Source organism: Schistocerca piceifrons, chromosome 6, assembly GCF_021461385.2.
Source record: "Schistocerca piceifrons isolate TAMUIC-IGC-003096 chromosome 6, iqSchPice1.1, whole genome shotgun sequence".
In the NCBI taxonomy this organism is placed as follows: domain Eukaryota; kingdom Metazoa; phylum Arthropoda; class Insecta; order Orthoptera; family Acrididae; genus Schistocerca; species Schistocerca piceifrons.
In genome coordinates, this window is record NC_060143.1 from 78,455,960 (window position 1) to 78,470,199 (window position 14,240).

Here is a 14,240-nt window from a genome sequence, read left to right on the forward strand (position 1 = left end):
ATTCTTCGTGTCTATGCAATGTATTCACTTCTATACGCAGCAGATCTACTTCACTATCACGCAGGTTCAAACATGCTATTGCCCGACAGTTTTAGAACTAAGGTAGCAAGAGGCTCTCCACAGAAAATATCATTTTTTTTCAGTTCATGAATTAGAGTATACAAATGTTAAAGGCCAAAAGACTGTCAAACAGTTTATTTCATGACATGCAGTTCACAGTATTCTCCCAGAGAAGCCAGGTATTAAGAAATTGGCAACCTTCCTGGTAAGTTGTATTCAAGCTATCTAACAAAATAAATGTAGAGTGTCACATTAGAAAATACACAGAGACTGCACAATGGAGAACCGTATTCATAACATGGAGTATCCATTACACAAATCGATATTAAGGTAACTCTCTTCTTGTTGTACACACAGTAGAGTAGACGGTCTGCCACTGTGAATCAAAGGACCCGAAACAATTCACTTTACTGGAATATTAGAATCCATAAACAAAATTTTGTCGGTCGAGAACGATTTTCATGGCAAAAAAAATCTGTACTGCACAACGCTTGACAATGATGTTAGAAATAATGCAAGAGAGGGAACGCACTCAATAAAACAGAATATTCTACATCCTTAAGTATTTACCTGACATAAAATTCAACTTAAAGTCACATGTGTTGACTGACAACTCGATTATGGTTGATTTCTCACTTTGTGTGTGTGATTCCACACCACTGCAAGACAAAACAACGAACTAACAACTATAAAAACTGAAATAACAGCTTTACGGCAGTAATGACTTACTACAAAGAACCAAAAAACAGTTAGTACACACCAATACAAAACAAATTGACATGTGGAAACTATTCAAGTGTAGATCAAGATTAGTGTTCAATTCCTATATCACTTAAAAGCTAATATCAACACTTCCCTAGTTGCTTTGAAGGTGAATTGATGGAATTACCTGCAGAGCATCATGGCATTCCGTCAGTCCTGAACAATCTGGTGGTTCACAAGAAAGACATTTGAATCTCTTCTTAGAATCTGTCCGTAGTCTCTTCGACTCAAAATTCCCAAAGTCACCAATAAGCTGATCTGGAGGTTCATTAGGTTCCTCACTATCATTGTCAATGCCTTCTTCTTTTAGGTGACTGATTGTAGGATAATTCTGTTTACCTAGTTCAAATGAACAAAGTATACACAAATCTTGAGTACCATTACGCTCGATTTCGGTTTCGTTCACTTAATGTAAAATGTGCAATTTACTAAAATACCAATAACAGCTACGTCATCATCTTTCTACTTACCAGTGCACAGTGATACCGTCAAAACAAAAAGTAAATATGAAACACCTCTCGCAGCAGCCATGTTGCTTCAGTTGTATCAGCCATATCAACAACAAAACTCTTATATGTAAACAAAACTGCGACTTCTGCACGTCCCCATCGCAGGACCGTCGATTCAACTGCCTCGTTCGCTGTATTAAGAAAGTGAATGTATGCTACATTTTTCCGTACACAAATACATTTCTGATTTTACACTGCTCCAACAACACCACAGTAGACCAAAACACAAACTCCCTGACATTAGCCACCACCTAATGTCTTTGTAAGTCAAAGATGATAGGATTTAAGTTTGTACCAATCGACGTTAAGAACTCGATAATATTCCATCAAGAATCACTCACCATATAGAAAGAAATATAGGCAATATTTACGATTGGTTCTCTGTTTAGTTGAATAATCTATTCGTATCGAAGTAGCAGTTAAAATATTTTATCAACTACATAAATAATCTGTTTATCTTAACTGAAAAGTTCCGCTGTTGAGCTCTTTTTTACAAATATATTACTCGGCTTTGGAAAGATTCAAACACACATAACGCGGGTACGCACAGCAATTCAAAGTAAGGTTTTATAGAGTGTTTCTATAGAGTTTGGTTGCGAAACGTCATCTTTAGTGTCTGCTGGAGGTAAATTTTGCTGTGTTGTAGCTATTGAAATTGCAACACCATGAAAGCGTCATGAAACAAACTTCAAATTGGCATGGAGTGTACCATATGCATCAATGCAAATGATTAGTATTTCTGCGCAACTGCACAAAGTAGTTATGTCGTACAGAAATCGTATCTGAATGTTTGTGAGCAGATTCGTGTTATGTTTCGTGTATGAATGAAAAATATCTACCAGCGCGTGTCGGAATTCGACTGGGGCAGAGTCGTGGCTTATCGAGAGACTGCTGCTTATCTTTGCGCAGTATTGGTCAGAAGAACAGTTTAAAAGCAACGATATGTTTGCGTAAATGTCACCGAACATCTCATCTGCGCAGACAAGCCATTGCGTGTGAAGTGTGAACTGAAGATTTGCGCAGATATGAGTTGTGTGCAAACCTGGCAGTTGGAGTTGGAAGTTTGAGCGAAATTGTTTAAATCTGTGGGTTCAAATCACATCTGCGCAGACAAGTTGGAGAGTGTGGACTGTACCTCGGCATAAATCTGACGCTAAAACATATCTGAGTCAGCTGTTTTGTTAGTCAGGTGTTTCTCGTTTGTGTGTGCATTGTAAATTTTAAAATGACAGATACACATTGGTCTCCCAGATAGTTCGCTGCCGAACTTTTTCGAACTGTATAGGAGTCATACTTGTTTGTGGAAAATTAGAAGCAGGGAATGCAGAGATAAGAAGGCAGTTGTTTGTAATACTTTAACAGAGAAATTACGCGAAGTTGATCCTACCACAAATAGGGAAACGGTATGTGACAATTCAGGTTGACTCAAACCATCCTGCTTTGCATGCACTATTGTTTCATTAATTAAGATCTCCATAAATTTATTGTTAACTTACAGATTGCAGAAGAGCTTCTGTAAAGTTTGGAAGGTAGGAGACGAGATACTGGCAGAAGTAAAGCTGTGAGTACCGGGTGTGAGTCGTGCCTCGGTAGCTCAGATGGTAGAGCACTTGCCCGTGAAAGGCAAAGGTCCCGAGTTCGAGTCTTGGTCGGGCACACAGTTTTAATCTGTCAGGAAGTTTCATATCATCGCACACTCCACTGCAGAGTGAAAATCTCATTCTGGAAACATCCCCCAGGCTGTGGCTAAGCCATGTCTCTGCTGTATCCTTTCTTTCAGGAGTGCTAGTTCTGCAAGGTTTGCAGAAGAGCTTCTGTAAAGTTTGGAAGGTAGGAGACGAGATACCGGCAGAAGTAAAGCTGTGAGTACCGGGTGTGAGTCGTGCTTCGGTAGCTCAGATGGTAGAGCACTTGCCTGCGAAAGGCAAAGGTCCCGAGTTCGAGTCTCGGTCGGGCACACAGTTTTAATCTGTCAGGAAGTTTCATATCAGCGAACACTCCGCTACAGAGTGAAAATCTCATTCTGGAAACATCCCCCAGGCTGTGGCTAAGCCATGTCTCCGCTGTATCCTTTCTTTCAGGAGTGCTAGTTCTGCTAGGTTTGCAGAAGAGCTTCTGTAAAGTTTGGAAGGTAGGAGACGAGATACTGGCAGAAGTAAAGCTGTGAGTACCAGGCGTGAGTCGTGCTTCGGTAGCTCAGATGGTAGAGCACTTGCCCGCGAAAGGCAAAGGTCCCGAGTTCGAGTCTTGGTCGGGCACACAGTTTTAATCTGTCAGGAAGTTTCATATCAGCACACACTCCGCTGCAGAGTGAAAATTTCATTCTGGAAACATCCCCCAGGCTGTGGATAAGCCATGTCTCCGCTGTATCCTTTCTTTCTGGAGTGCTAGTTCTGCAAGGTTTGCAGAAGAGCTTCTGTAAAGTTTGGAAGGTAGGAGACGAGATACTGGCAGAAGTAAAGCTTGAGTACCGGGTGTGAGTCGTGCTTCGGTAGCTCAGATGGTAGAGCACTTGCCCGCGAAAGGCAAAGGTCCTGAGTTCGAGTCTCGGTCGGGCACAAAGTTTTAATCTGTCAGGAAGTTTTTGTTGTTAACTTTCTTTTCAAGATTCTGATGTTAAAGGCTCTCCATTAAGCATAAAGTAAGCCTATTATCAAAATGATAGAAATAAATTCCTCCTACAAAGCTTTATTACTTAGAACGTTTAGTTTGCTGTCCTGTATTGCAATGAGCTAATTAGTTTCGTCAGAAATGATGACTATGAAAAGATATTGCGATTATAAAGTTTCGTACATCTAGCTATGCAGAAAATTTTATGAACTGATAGGGAAATTCGGAAGGAGAGAGCACTTCCAAATTAAAGAGCTATTTTTCATTTTATCAATAAAGTAGTTACATTACCTCAAACTTGATCAGCTTAAAATATATTGTTAGTTAAACATTTCATGTGGTCCAAATTAAGATTGCCAGTTACAGCCAAACTACTGTAAATTTCTGATATCTGTTGACCTACTTTTGACGGCATGATTTTTCTGAAATTATTGACACCAATATTAATAAGCAAGGGTCCTGAAGTAAAAATTAATACATTTTCAATAGTTAAATTTTAATTGTCAAAATGGTTCCCTTGGTCATAAACACTGGCTTCCCAACAGCATAAGCATATATTAGAACTGCAAATTTTAATAAATGCTGCTTATGATAAATAATATGCAAACAAAATACAACAAAAAGTTAATAGCCAGTAAAAGCTCAGCTTTCTGGGATACAAAATTTGTAAAGTATTATGATCTAACAAAGCTCAATAATACTCTTAAGCGAGTCTTTACAAGAACAAAGCTCACACAATTTTTAGTCAGCCTGCACTCTCACTCATTCTGTCAGTGACATTGTGTTTGGTCTGCCCTTAGTCTTCATATGGTGTAGCTTCTTTTAGCCCAGCTTTGGAATCATTTGTGTTCCCTCTTTTTTAGTTTAATTCAGGCTGAGAGAACTTGTTTTATAGTTATGAGCAATCAGAATTAAACTGTGTGTGTTTTGCTTCGTTGAAATAATATTTGTGACTATTGTGACCATTCCATGACTCTTTCTACTTAACTACACACGAATAAACATATGATCACTTCATCTGTACATTGTGAAATTGTAGTTTTTGAAGAAACAAGAACTGCTATGCTCCACATATGTCCATACTAACTATCTGTGCGAAAAAATTATGAGAGACTGTAAGAGACATCATCATCACCGGTAAGATCTTGAATTGGTAAACTTCCAATTGTGAACTTACAAACAAGATTTTGTTTGTCCATTTTAAAGGAAGATCCCACCTTAGCGTTCTATGATGATGATCTAGAAAAACTGCACTGTAGACCTACTCCACAAAAAGTAGGTAAAGAAATTCGATGTGGACTGTTCACAGAAAATAGTTAGCAAGGTAATGAAATCATTTAGATCTGGTGCTGGGGGGATTGCAAGCATACTTTCACTCAGTACTGTCTTATGTCATAATTTAATGAGAGCTGTGAGAGCATAGCAAAAAAAAGAAGAAAAGTAAGAGGTCCTATTTGTTCTTAAGAAGAGTGCAGTCAAAATACTGCATTAAGCTGATGATGGAAGATCTTGGAACAGCACCTTTAGGGATATAGTTATTTTTACACCTCTTTACTTTCTAATATAATATGTGGTGCATAACAAGAGTAATTTAAAAGTGACCTATAGAATTCACTACCACAATACAAGAAGTAAAACTTTATGGATATTGTTGGAATTGTGTGAACAATATATTTCGTGTGTGACGGCACAAAGTGCACTGTGTAAAATAGACGTCTTTAGCAGTGTCCAACACTCTTTGTGTGCGCTAATTATTCTGTTGTGTTCGCTGTAAATTATTTGTTCTTGAATGTACAATATAGTTATTAGTAAAATGTCCTTTTTTTCTCCTTAATACTTATTCACCTGCGCAAATTCCAATAGGTTATGGGCCCAGCACGCTTCCACTGCGCCCCATCTACCACGTCCCATAGGTCGTCTAAACGTAAATACGCTTCTACTGCGAACTTCCAGGCTGCATTTGGAATAAGTATATCAATAAAATATTAGGGACAAAAGTATTGGAAAAGTTCCAATTTACGTGAAGTGCGAGTTATCCTTACAAGACAATCGAAATTTTTTTTCCCGCATAATTTTTCGGTGTTCTTTACGGCAATAAAAAGCAAGTTACCGTTAAGAATGAGTGTGGCACAAATTCCACAGATTGAAAGACTTATAGGTCGCGAAAACTATGCAACCTGGAAGTTCGCAGTAGAAGTGTATTTACGTTTAGACGACCTATGGGACGTGGTAGATGGGATAATGAAATCCACAGATCAGAATTATTCAGGTAAGGATAGGAAAGCAAAATCAAAATTGATATTACTGATTGATTTGGTGAATTATGTTCATGTTGAAAAAGCTGCTACAGCGAAAGAAGTCTGGGACAATTTACGAAGTGCATTCGAGGATGGTGGTCTTACGAGAAAAGTAGGATTATTATGCGAGTTAATTACCACTCGTCTGGACAAATGTAAGAGTGTAGACGAATACGTTAACAAAATAATAACCACGTCGAACCGACTGAGAAACATCAGATTCGATATCGCTGACGAATGGATAGGAACATTGCTGTTGGCAGGACTGCCCGAAAGGTATGCACCTATGATTATGGGACTTGAAAGTTCGGGTATACCAATCACAGGGGACAGTGTTAAGGTGAAAATCCTGCAGGACGTAAAGAGTGCTCCAAGCTGTTGTACATTGGAGAAGGAAGGTGCGTCTGCTCTCTACTCAAAAAACAAAAAGGAGAAACCGGTGAGGTGCTATAAATGTCAGAAGATGGGACATATTGCGTCTCAGTGCAAAGAAAAAGTAAGCCCAAGATCAGACACTCAGCAAAAGAGGTATGTTAGTGATAGCCCAGAGAGAAGGACCAATAACAAAGGTAAGGCGCTCTCATGTTTTTATTCTTTTGGTGGGATGAGTAATCGTGATATGGAATGGATTTTAGACTCAGGTGCATCTGTGCATATTGTTAAAGATAAATCACTTCTTTATGACATCAAAGATAAGACTCATATGGGAATATCTACTGTTGATGGCAACAAGCTCCAGTGTCACCTGGCTGGGAAATTAGATCTACATGTAAGTGTAAATGGTGAATCAGATATGATTACAGCACACAATGTTCATTATGTGAAAAACGTGGCAACTAACCTGCTGTCTGTAGGGGAAATTGTCAAGAAAGGAAATACAGTCACTTTTGACATGCAGGGTGCAAGAGTAATCAGTGAAAGTGGTGAAGTTATAGCTACAGCAAGTAACGAAAGGGGTATTTTTAAGTTGGATACCATTGACAGTAAGCATAAAAATGTTAGTGATTCAGTATATTCAGCAGAAGGTTTTTTATGGCACCGGAGGCTTGGACATGTAAATAGAAAGAGTATGTCTATAATAAAGGATATGGTAAAGGGAATACAGAATTTTAGTGTGTCCAAGGATCCTTGCGAGACATGTATAAAGGGAAAACAAGCAAGGTTACCCTTCAAGACTAGTAAGAGTAAATCCACAGAAGTCTTACAGTTAATCCACACATGTATGTGGCCCGATGGAGTGTGAATCCATAGGTGGGAGTAATTATTTTCTTACATTTATTGATGATTACTCACGATATACTCATGTTTATATTCTTAGTTCTAAAGACCAAGTGAGAGATATCTATGAGGAATATTGCAATATGGTTGAAAGGTGGACAGGAAAGAAGATCAAGATCATCAGGTCTGATAATGGGAGAGAATATATTAACCAGAAATTGAAGAAACTTCTGGCAGAAAAGGGAATCAGGCATCAAACTACCATAAGGTACAGCCCATCTCAAAATGGGGTTGCTGAGAGGGCTAATAGGACCATTGTTGAGAAAGCAAGGAGCATGATGACTGACGCTGAATTATTCAAAGATTTTTGGGCAGAGGCAGTGTCAACAGCTGTATATTTGAACAATAGCTCACCTACAAAAGCATTAAAGAATAGAACCCCTTATGAGATATGGATAGGAAAGAAACCTGATCTAAGCAATATAAGGTTTTTTGGGTGTGATGCAATGGCACATATTCCAAAACAGCTAAGAGGAAAATGGGATCCGAAAGCTAAAAAGTATATTTTTGTAGGCTATTGTGAAAATTCAAAGGGCTACCGATTAATGGATCCATTGACTAAAAATTTTGTCACAAGTAGAGATGTAATATTCTTTGAAAATAGAAAGGACTCAAAAGAGAGCACAACCACTAAGTCAACTGCACCTAGTTCAGAAGGTGAAACCTTGTGTGAGGAAATAGAAAGTGAAGAAGAGGAAGACGACAGCCAACAACAAATGGATACCATTTATGATGACAATGAGTTAGAGGATGAAAAAAATGAAGAAAACAATGTAAGGCGTTCTTCTCGTGTACCAAAACCGAAGGAATATCCGGATTTTGAGATGTATACAGCACAGTCTTTTAATGATGAGCCAAGAACAGCAGAAGAAGCAATGAGTGGCCCAAACTCTCAAGAATGGAAAGAAGCGATGAAGAGAGAATTAGAATCTTTATATCAGATCGAAACCTTTGAGTGGGTAGATATGCCAGGAGATAAGAAACCACTGCAGGCAAGATGGGTATTCAATTTGAAGAACCCTGAAAGCTCATCACCAAAATACAAATCAAGACTTGTGGTAAAAGGATGTTCACAAAAACAAGGGGTAGATTACGAAGAAACTTTTTCACCTATAGTCAAGTATGCATCATTGAGATATCTTTTAGCCTTGGCAGTAAAACGAAATTTAATAATTCATCATATGGATGTTAAAACGGCATATTTAAATGGGAAATTGGAGGAGGAGATATATGTCATTCCACCAAGGGAAGCCATAGAAACCAGATCAGAAAATAAAAAGGTTTTGCGTTTGAGAAAAAGTATTTATGGACTTAAACAAAGTGGACGTTGCTGGAATCGATGTCTACATGAAACTCTAATAAATATGAATATGAAGCAATCCAAGGCAAATCCCAGCATTTACTATAAAGGGAGAAAAGAAGAAATAATAATAATGGCGATAGGGGTGGACGATTTCTTTATCCTGACTGAAAGTGAAGGCCAAATGAGAATTTTCAAGAAACAGCTGCAAACCAAGTTTAAGGTGCATGATTTGGGAGAAGTCAAACGTTATTTAGGTATGCAGATTACTAAGGATGAAGAAAGACAAGAATTGAGCATAAGTCAATCATCATACACGGAAAAAATATTAAAGAAATTTGGCATGAGTGATTGCAAACCCATAAGTACTGCAATGGAAGTAGGAGTGAAGTTAAGTGTAAATGAGACTGATGTGGAATGTGACAAGAATGTTCCTTACTTAGAAGCAGTAGGGAGTCTGTTATATTTGTCTCAAACGTCACGACCCGACATTGCTTTTGCCACCAATGCAGTGAGCAGATATTGCAGAGACCCAAAGGAAAAGCACTGGAAAGCTGTAAAGAGGATATTCCAATACCTAAGAGGAACCTCAAACTATGAGTTAAAATACCATGGATATGGTAACACAAAACTAGAGGGATATAGTGATGCGGACTGGGAGAGTGAATTGGGAGACAGATACTCCACCACTGGCTGCTGTTTTAAATTAATGGGGGCCCTCACATCATGGTCCTGTCAAAAGCAAAAAACTGTTGCATTGAGCAACATAGAGGCCGAGTATATGCCACTATCTTACACCACACAGGAAGCATTATGGCTATGAACATTAATAAGTGAAATATAACCCAATTTAATTGAGGAACCTACAACCATCTTCTGTGACAATAAGGGAGCCATAAACCTAGCTAAAAATGATGTTACTAGTGCTAGGACAAAGCATATTGATATATGGCACCATTTCATTCGGGACCACATAGAGCGACAGAACATTGCCGTGGACTATCTGTGCACAGAAGACATGTTAGCTGACCTTCTGACCAAAGCCTTGGAAAGGGAGAAGTTTGAGAAGATTGTGGGACTATTTGGTTTATCTTGTGGAAGCAAAACACAAAATATAAGTTCAAGGAGGGGTGTTGGAATTGTGTGAACAATATATTTCGTGTGTGACGGCGCAAAGTGCACTGTGTAAAATAGACCTCTTTGGCATTGTCTAACACTCTTTCAGTGCGCTAATTATTCTGTTGTGTTCGCTGTAAATTATTTGTTCCTGAATGTGCAAATATATTTATTAGTAAAATGTCCTTTTTTTCTCCTTAATACTTATTCAGCTGCGCAAATTCCAATAGATATAAAGAATGGAACTTTGTATTTGGGTGTGAACATTGCTGGTAGACATCGGGTGGGGAACTGGAAACCTTGACTTAGAAACAAACAGAACTCATTGGCTATGAATATACCTCCTAACAATATACTATGCCTCAAATACATTTAAAATTGTAAAAATACCATCTCTAACTTGCCAGAAATGAGGACAGAGTAAACAGCTTTGCATGTGAAGGGTATGATTTCACTCACTGCTTGTTTCGAAATTGCAGCAGAAAAATTCCAGGTTCTTGTAGCTCCTATTATCATGAATCTTAATGTCACCATCAGTCCCAAGTGTGACGAAATTGCTCTCTTCACATAAGTTTTGCATGGTATGAGTTATGATTATCAAAAGATAATTATACTTTTTTAAAGCCATCCTCAAATTATTACACCAGTCGTCGAGCTCGCCCTACAAGTTGTGAAGTAAATTTATTGGCAAACACACCTTCGCTTAAGCAGCCACTGTGTACACAATTATGATCTGTCTTTCTGTTTCTCACATTTTATTTGCATTTTTTCCATAATAGAATTTCACCAAATCTGAATAAGAATTTCCTCCATATCTGCACAAATGAAATAAACATTGGGGTTACTGAAGTGTAGGAAATTTCTTTTCTACAGCAAAAGATACTGGGGGAGCGGTAGGTTGAGACTTGTGCTGTATAAACATCGTACATTTGCAGTAATCTATTGCATGCACAACATATGTGGCGATATCCGTGCAGACAAATCTTTGTGTGTCGATGGACATTTTAAGTTAGTTAGTTTTATGTTCCATGGGCCATTTGTAACTGCGTAGAATGAGTCATGTTACATTTGAAGTTTACAGTGACATGCAAACAGGACTAATGCCGACTTTTTGCAAGGGTTTAAAAAATATGAATGTGAATAATTTCCACCTGCCATTTTTTTACATATTACATAAATATAAATTCTTCTATATAATAGAAGGAGTTGTCAAGGAGAAAGGTTTTCAGTTTGTTTTCGAATTTAACTTTTCTGTCTGTCAGACATTTTGCATCTTTGGATAAATGATCAAAAATGTCGGTGGCAGCATTGTGTACCTATTTTGTAAAGACAGTTTTGATGTGGAATAAAGAATCATTTTTCTTCTTTTATATCATTCTCCCTTTTGAACTGCAGTGAGGTATTTTCAGCAAAGTTCACGAAGGAATAAATATACTTTGAAGCTGTAGTCTAACTCCTTAAAAAGATATTTATGAGATGATCGTGGATGGCGCTGCATGTTGTTCTTACAGCCCGTTTGTGATCAAGAATAATTTATTTATTTTTTCCTTCTTATAGGTTAGTTATCCTTGAACATTATTCCAATTGACAACATAGAACAAATGATCAAAATATGTTATCTTTCCCCAAGATCTACAGTGATTCAAAGTACAAATGTAACTAAATTAAGTTGTTTCAGGAGTTTAAAAAGCAAATACCGAAATCCATTGACATAAGCGACTTTGACAGTGGGAACATTGTAATGGCCTGGCGTCTGGAAACCAGCATCTCGCTAACGGCGACGACATTGTCAATTACGATTGCAGTGGGCACGAAATCATCGAGACTGGGCAGTGGGTTAATGGAAATATGAGCCTGGTCGGATGACTCACGTTTCTTGTTACATCAGGCTAATGGTGATGTCTGGATACACCCTCTTAGTTAGTTAGTTAGTTGGTTGCGGGTTCCAAGTGGAAATCTGCTTGAAACATGCTCCGCAACCACGTACACAGCAAACAAATTCGTTACATGGTGAGTTGACGTCATATCGAGTGACTGGAGATGATGAAACCATTACCACACAATCCTTGCGGAATGTGTCACCTACAGTCTGAATGGCATTAAACGATTGTTTTACCATTTTTACTTAGATACCTCCACGACTTTACAGATGATGATAGATTTGGACTGTGGATGTGTCTCCAGATGACATTCTACTTTAACATTGACTACTTCTCTTGAACACAATTTCTGTTATTGGGCTCGGAATTCCTACAGTTTAGAGTTTATTAAGGGTTTCAAGGAGTTGCTGTACTCGAAGTAGTCTAACCAGAAGAGTCTTGATCAGTTGGCAGATGTCTGTGAGATTGAGAACACCCTTTGCTACATGGAGAGTTAGAATGTCCAACACGATTTTGAATATGTTGTGTCTCATTATAAACCAGTACAGAGCTCATTGGATAGTTTCAGTGAGATGTTTTGGGACCGGAAGACTCTGCACAAGGTGATATAGGATTACTCCTATTTGATTTTGCGTTGATAACCCTGTACTCGCCTGACCTGAAGTCTTGTAACCTATCTTTTGTAACCTATCTCCCCTATTAACGACTCTAACATTTCATACTCCCACTCATAGAACACCATTTGTGTTTTTGCTGTTGGCATCATCCTCCACAGTTGTCCCCACCGAAAGGTCCAAATAGGCCACTATTTTACCTTCAAAATATTTTACCCAAGATGGTGCCATCAACGTTAGTCATACAGTAGGTTCAGAAATCATGGAATAATTACTCAGTAGAATCAGTGATACCTCAGCACAATGCATGATGGTTGTGCTGACAGAAAAACATTAGACACAAAATCCAGACTGGTCGTTCTCGACATCAAGTTTAGAGATATACTACGAAAATGGTCTTTGTATTTATTTTGGATGGCCGTTAAGTTTTACAACAAAGGACATGATCTTTCTTAAAGTTTATTTGCTTTATTTTGCTTACTACTTTTCGTTGCGGCGTAACCAAGCAAGTTCTGTGGCTACCATACGACACAGCGCAGTCTCCATCATCTTAATTCACTATAAATATCCATAACATGCCCTATGTCTCAGCATCCAAGTTATTCATTCTCTTTACTTTCATCGACACTTCACGTTATTAGAAAGTCTGCAACAGCGATACTCGGGCTGCAGTCAGATCGACAATCAAGCCTGTGGCACGTTGTTGGGATTTTCGCTGGGCACAGCAGAGCAGTGGATTGAGTGGATTGTGTGCAGCTGCGGAGTACGTTACGTGTTCCTGAGTGAGAAATGCTGGATGATGCCCCTATAAACAGTCCATTGGCAGACGTAGTTCAAGTAAGCAAAACGTTGGTTCTTCCTTTGAGTGTCGGCGAAATAGTTCGTTCACAGGTAGCAAAGTAAACACCAAACGATCGCCCTTGTCTATGTCCAAATCTTTACTTTCACGAACACATCATGGTAGGCACATAGACTCGCAAAATGGTTTCCTACAAAACTTTCTGGCAGATGAAAACCGTGGACCGAACCGAGAACCCAACTGGGGAGCTTTGCCTTTCACGGGCGCGTGCTCTACCTACTGAGCTACCCAAGCACGACTGACGACCCCTCCTCACAGCTTCAGTTTTGCCGCTACATCATCTCCCATCTTCCAAAACTCACAGAAGCTCTCCTGCGAAACTTGCAAAACTAACATTCCTGGAAGCCACAGCTTGGGGGATGTTTCCAGAATGAAATTTTCACTCTGCAGCGAAATGTGCGCTGATATGCAATCTCCTAGCAGATTAAAAGCGTGTGTTGGACTGAGACTCGAACTCGGGACCTATGTCTTTCGCGGGCAAGGGCTCTATCGACTGAGTTATCCAAGCACAACTCACGAACCATCCTCACAGCTTTTCATTCTGTTTTCCTCTAGTTTTCACTTTAGTTCCCATATAATGCTTCAGCTTTGTAGCTTGTCACAGTTTCTTACGTGGCACCCTAACAGTTCACATTTTTGTGCCCTCAGATTCAGGCAAGAAAAAAAATTATTTTGCATGTTCAACTTAGAAACAGTAACGGTTTTCGTTTACATTTGTGAGCATATCCTTGTTATTTACAAAAGCATTTAATATGTATCTCATTACATTAAGTAAAGGGAAGTAAATAACAGGCTGGTCTGGTTTTCTGAATACTCATTACGATACCGGTGCTACACTATCTCAAACCCTATATCACGCATGAAACATCTGCACATGACAGACCAAGAAAAGCCGAAAACGTGCTTAAGTCACGCGTGAGCTAAGTCAAAGCAAAGGAAGCTCAAACATGGAGCA

General features: G+C 38.8%; 1 protein-coding gene across 1 annotated transcript in view; it reads right to left on the minus strand.

Annotated features, from left to right (window-relative positions):
• Positions 1-1,569, minus strand: part of LOC124802690 (activin receptor type-1) — a 70,197-nt gene extending 68,628 nt beyond the window's left edge. The window contains exons 1-2 of the mRNA XM_047263628.1: positions 1,293-1,569; positions 950-1,161 (exon numbers count right to left, since the gene is read on the minus strand). Of these exons, the coding sequence (XP_047119584.1) occupies positions 950-1,161; positions 1,293-1,353 (273 nt within the window). The 5' untranslated portion in view covers positions 1,354-1,569. The remainder of the gene's footprint in view (positions 1-949; positions 1,162-1,292) is intronic.
• Between the last annotated feature and the right edge of the window lie 12,671 nt (positions 1,570-14,240).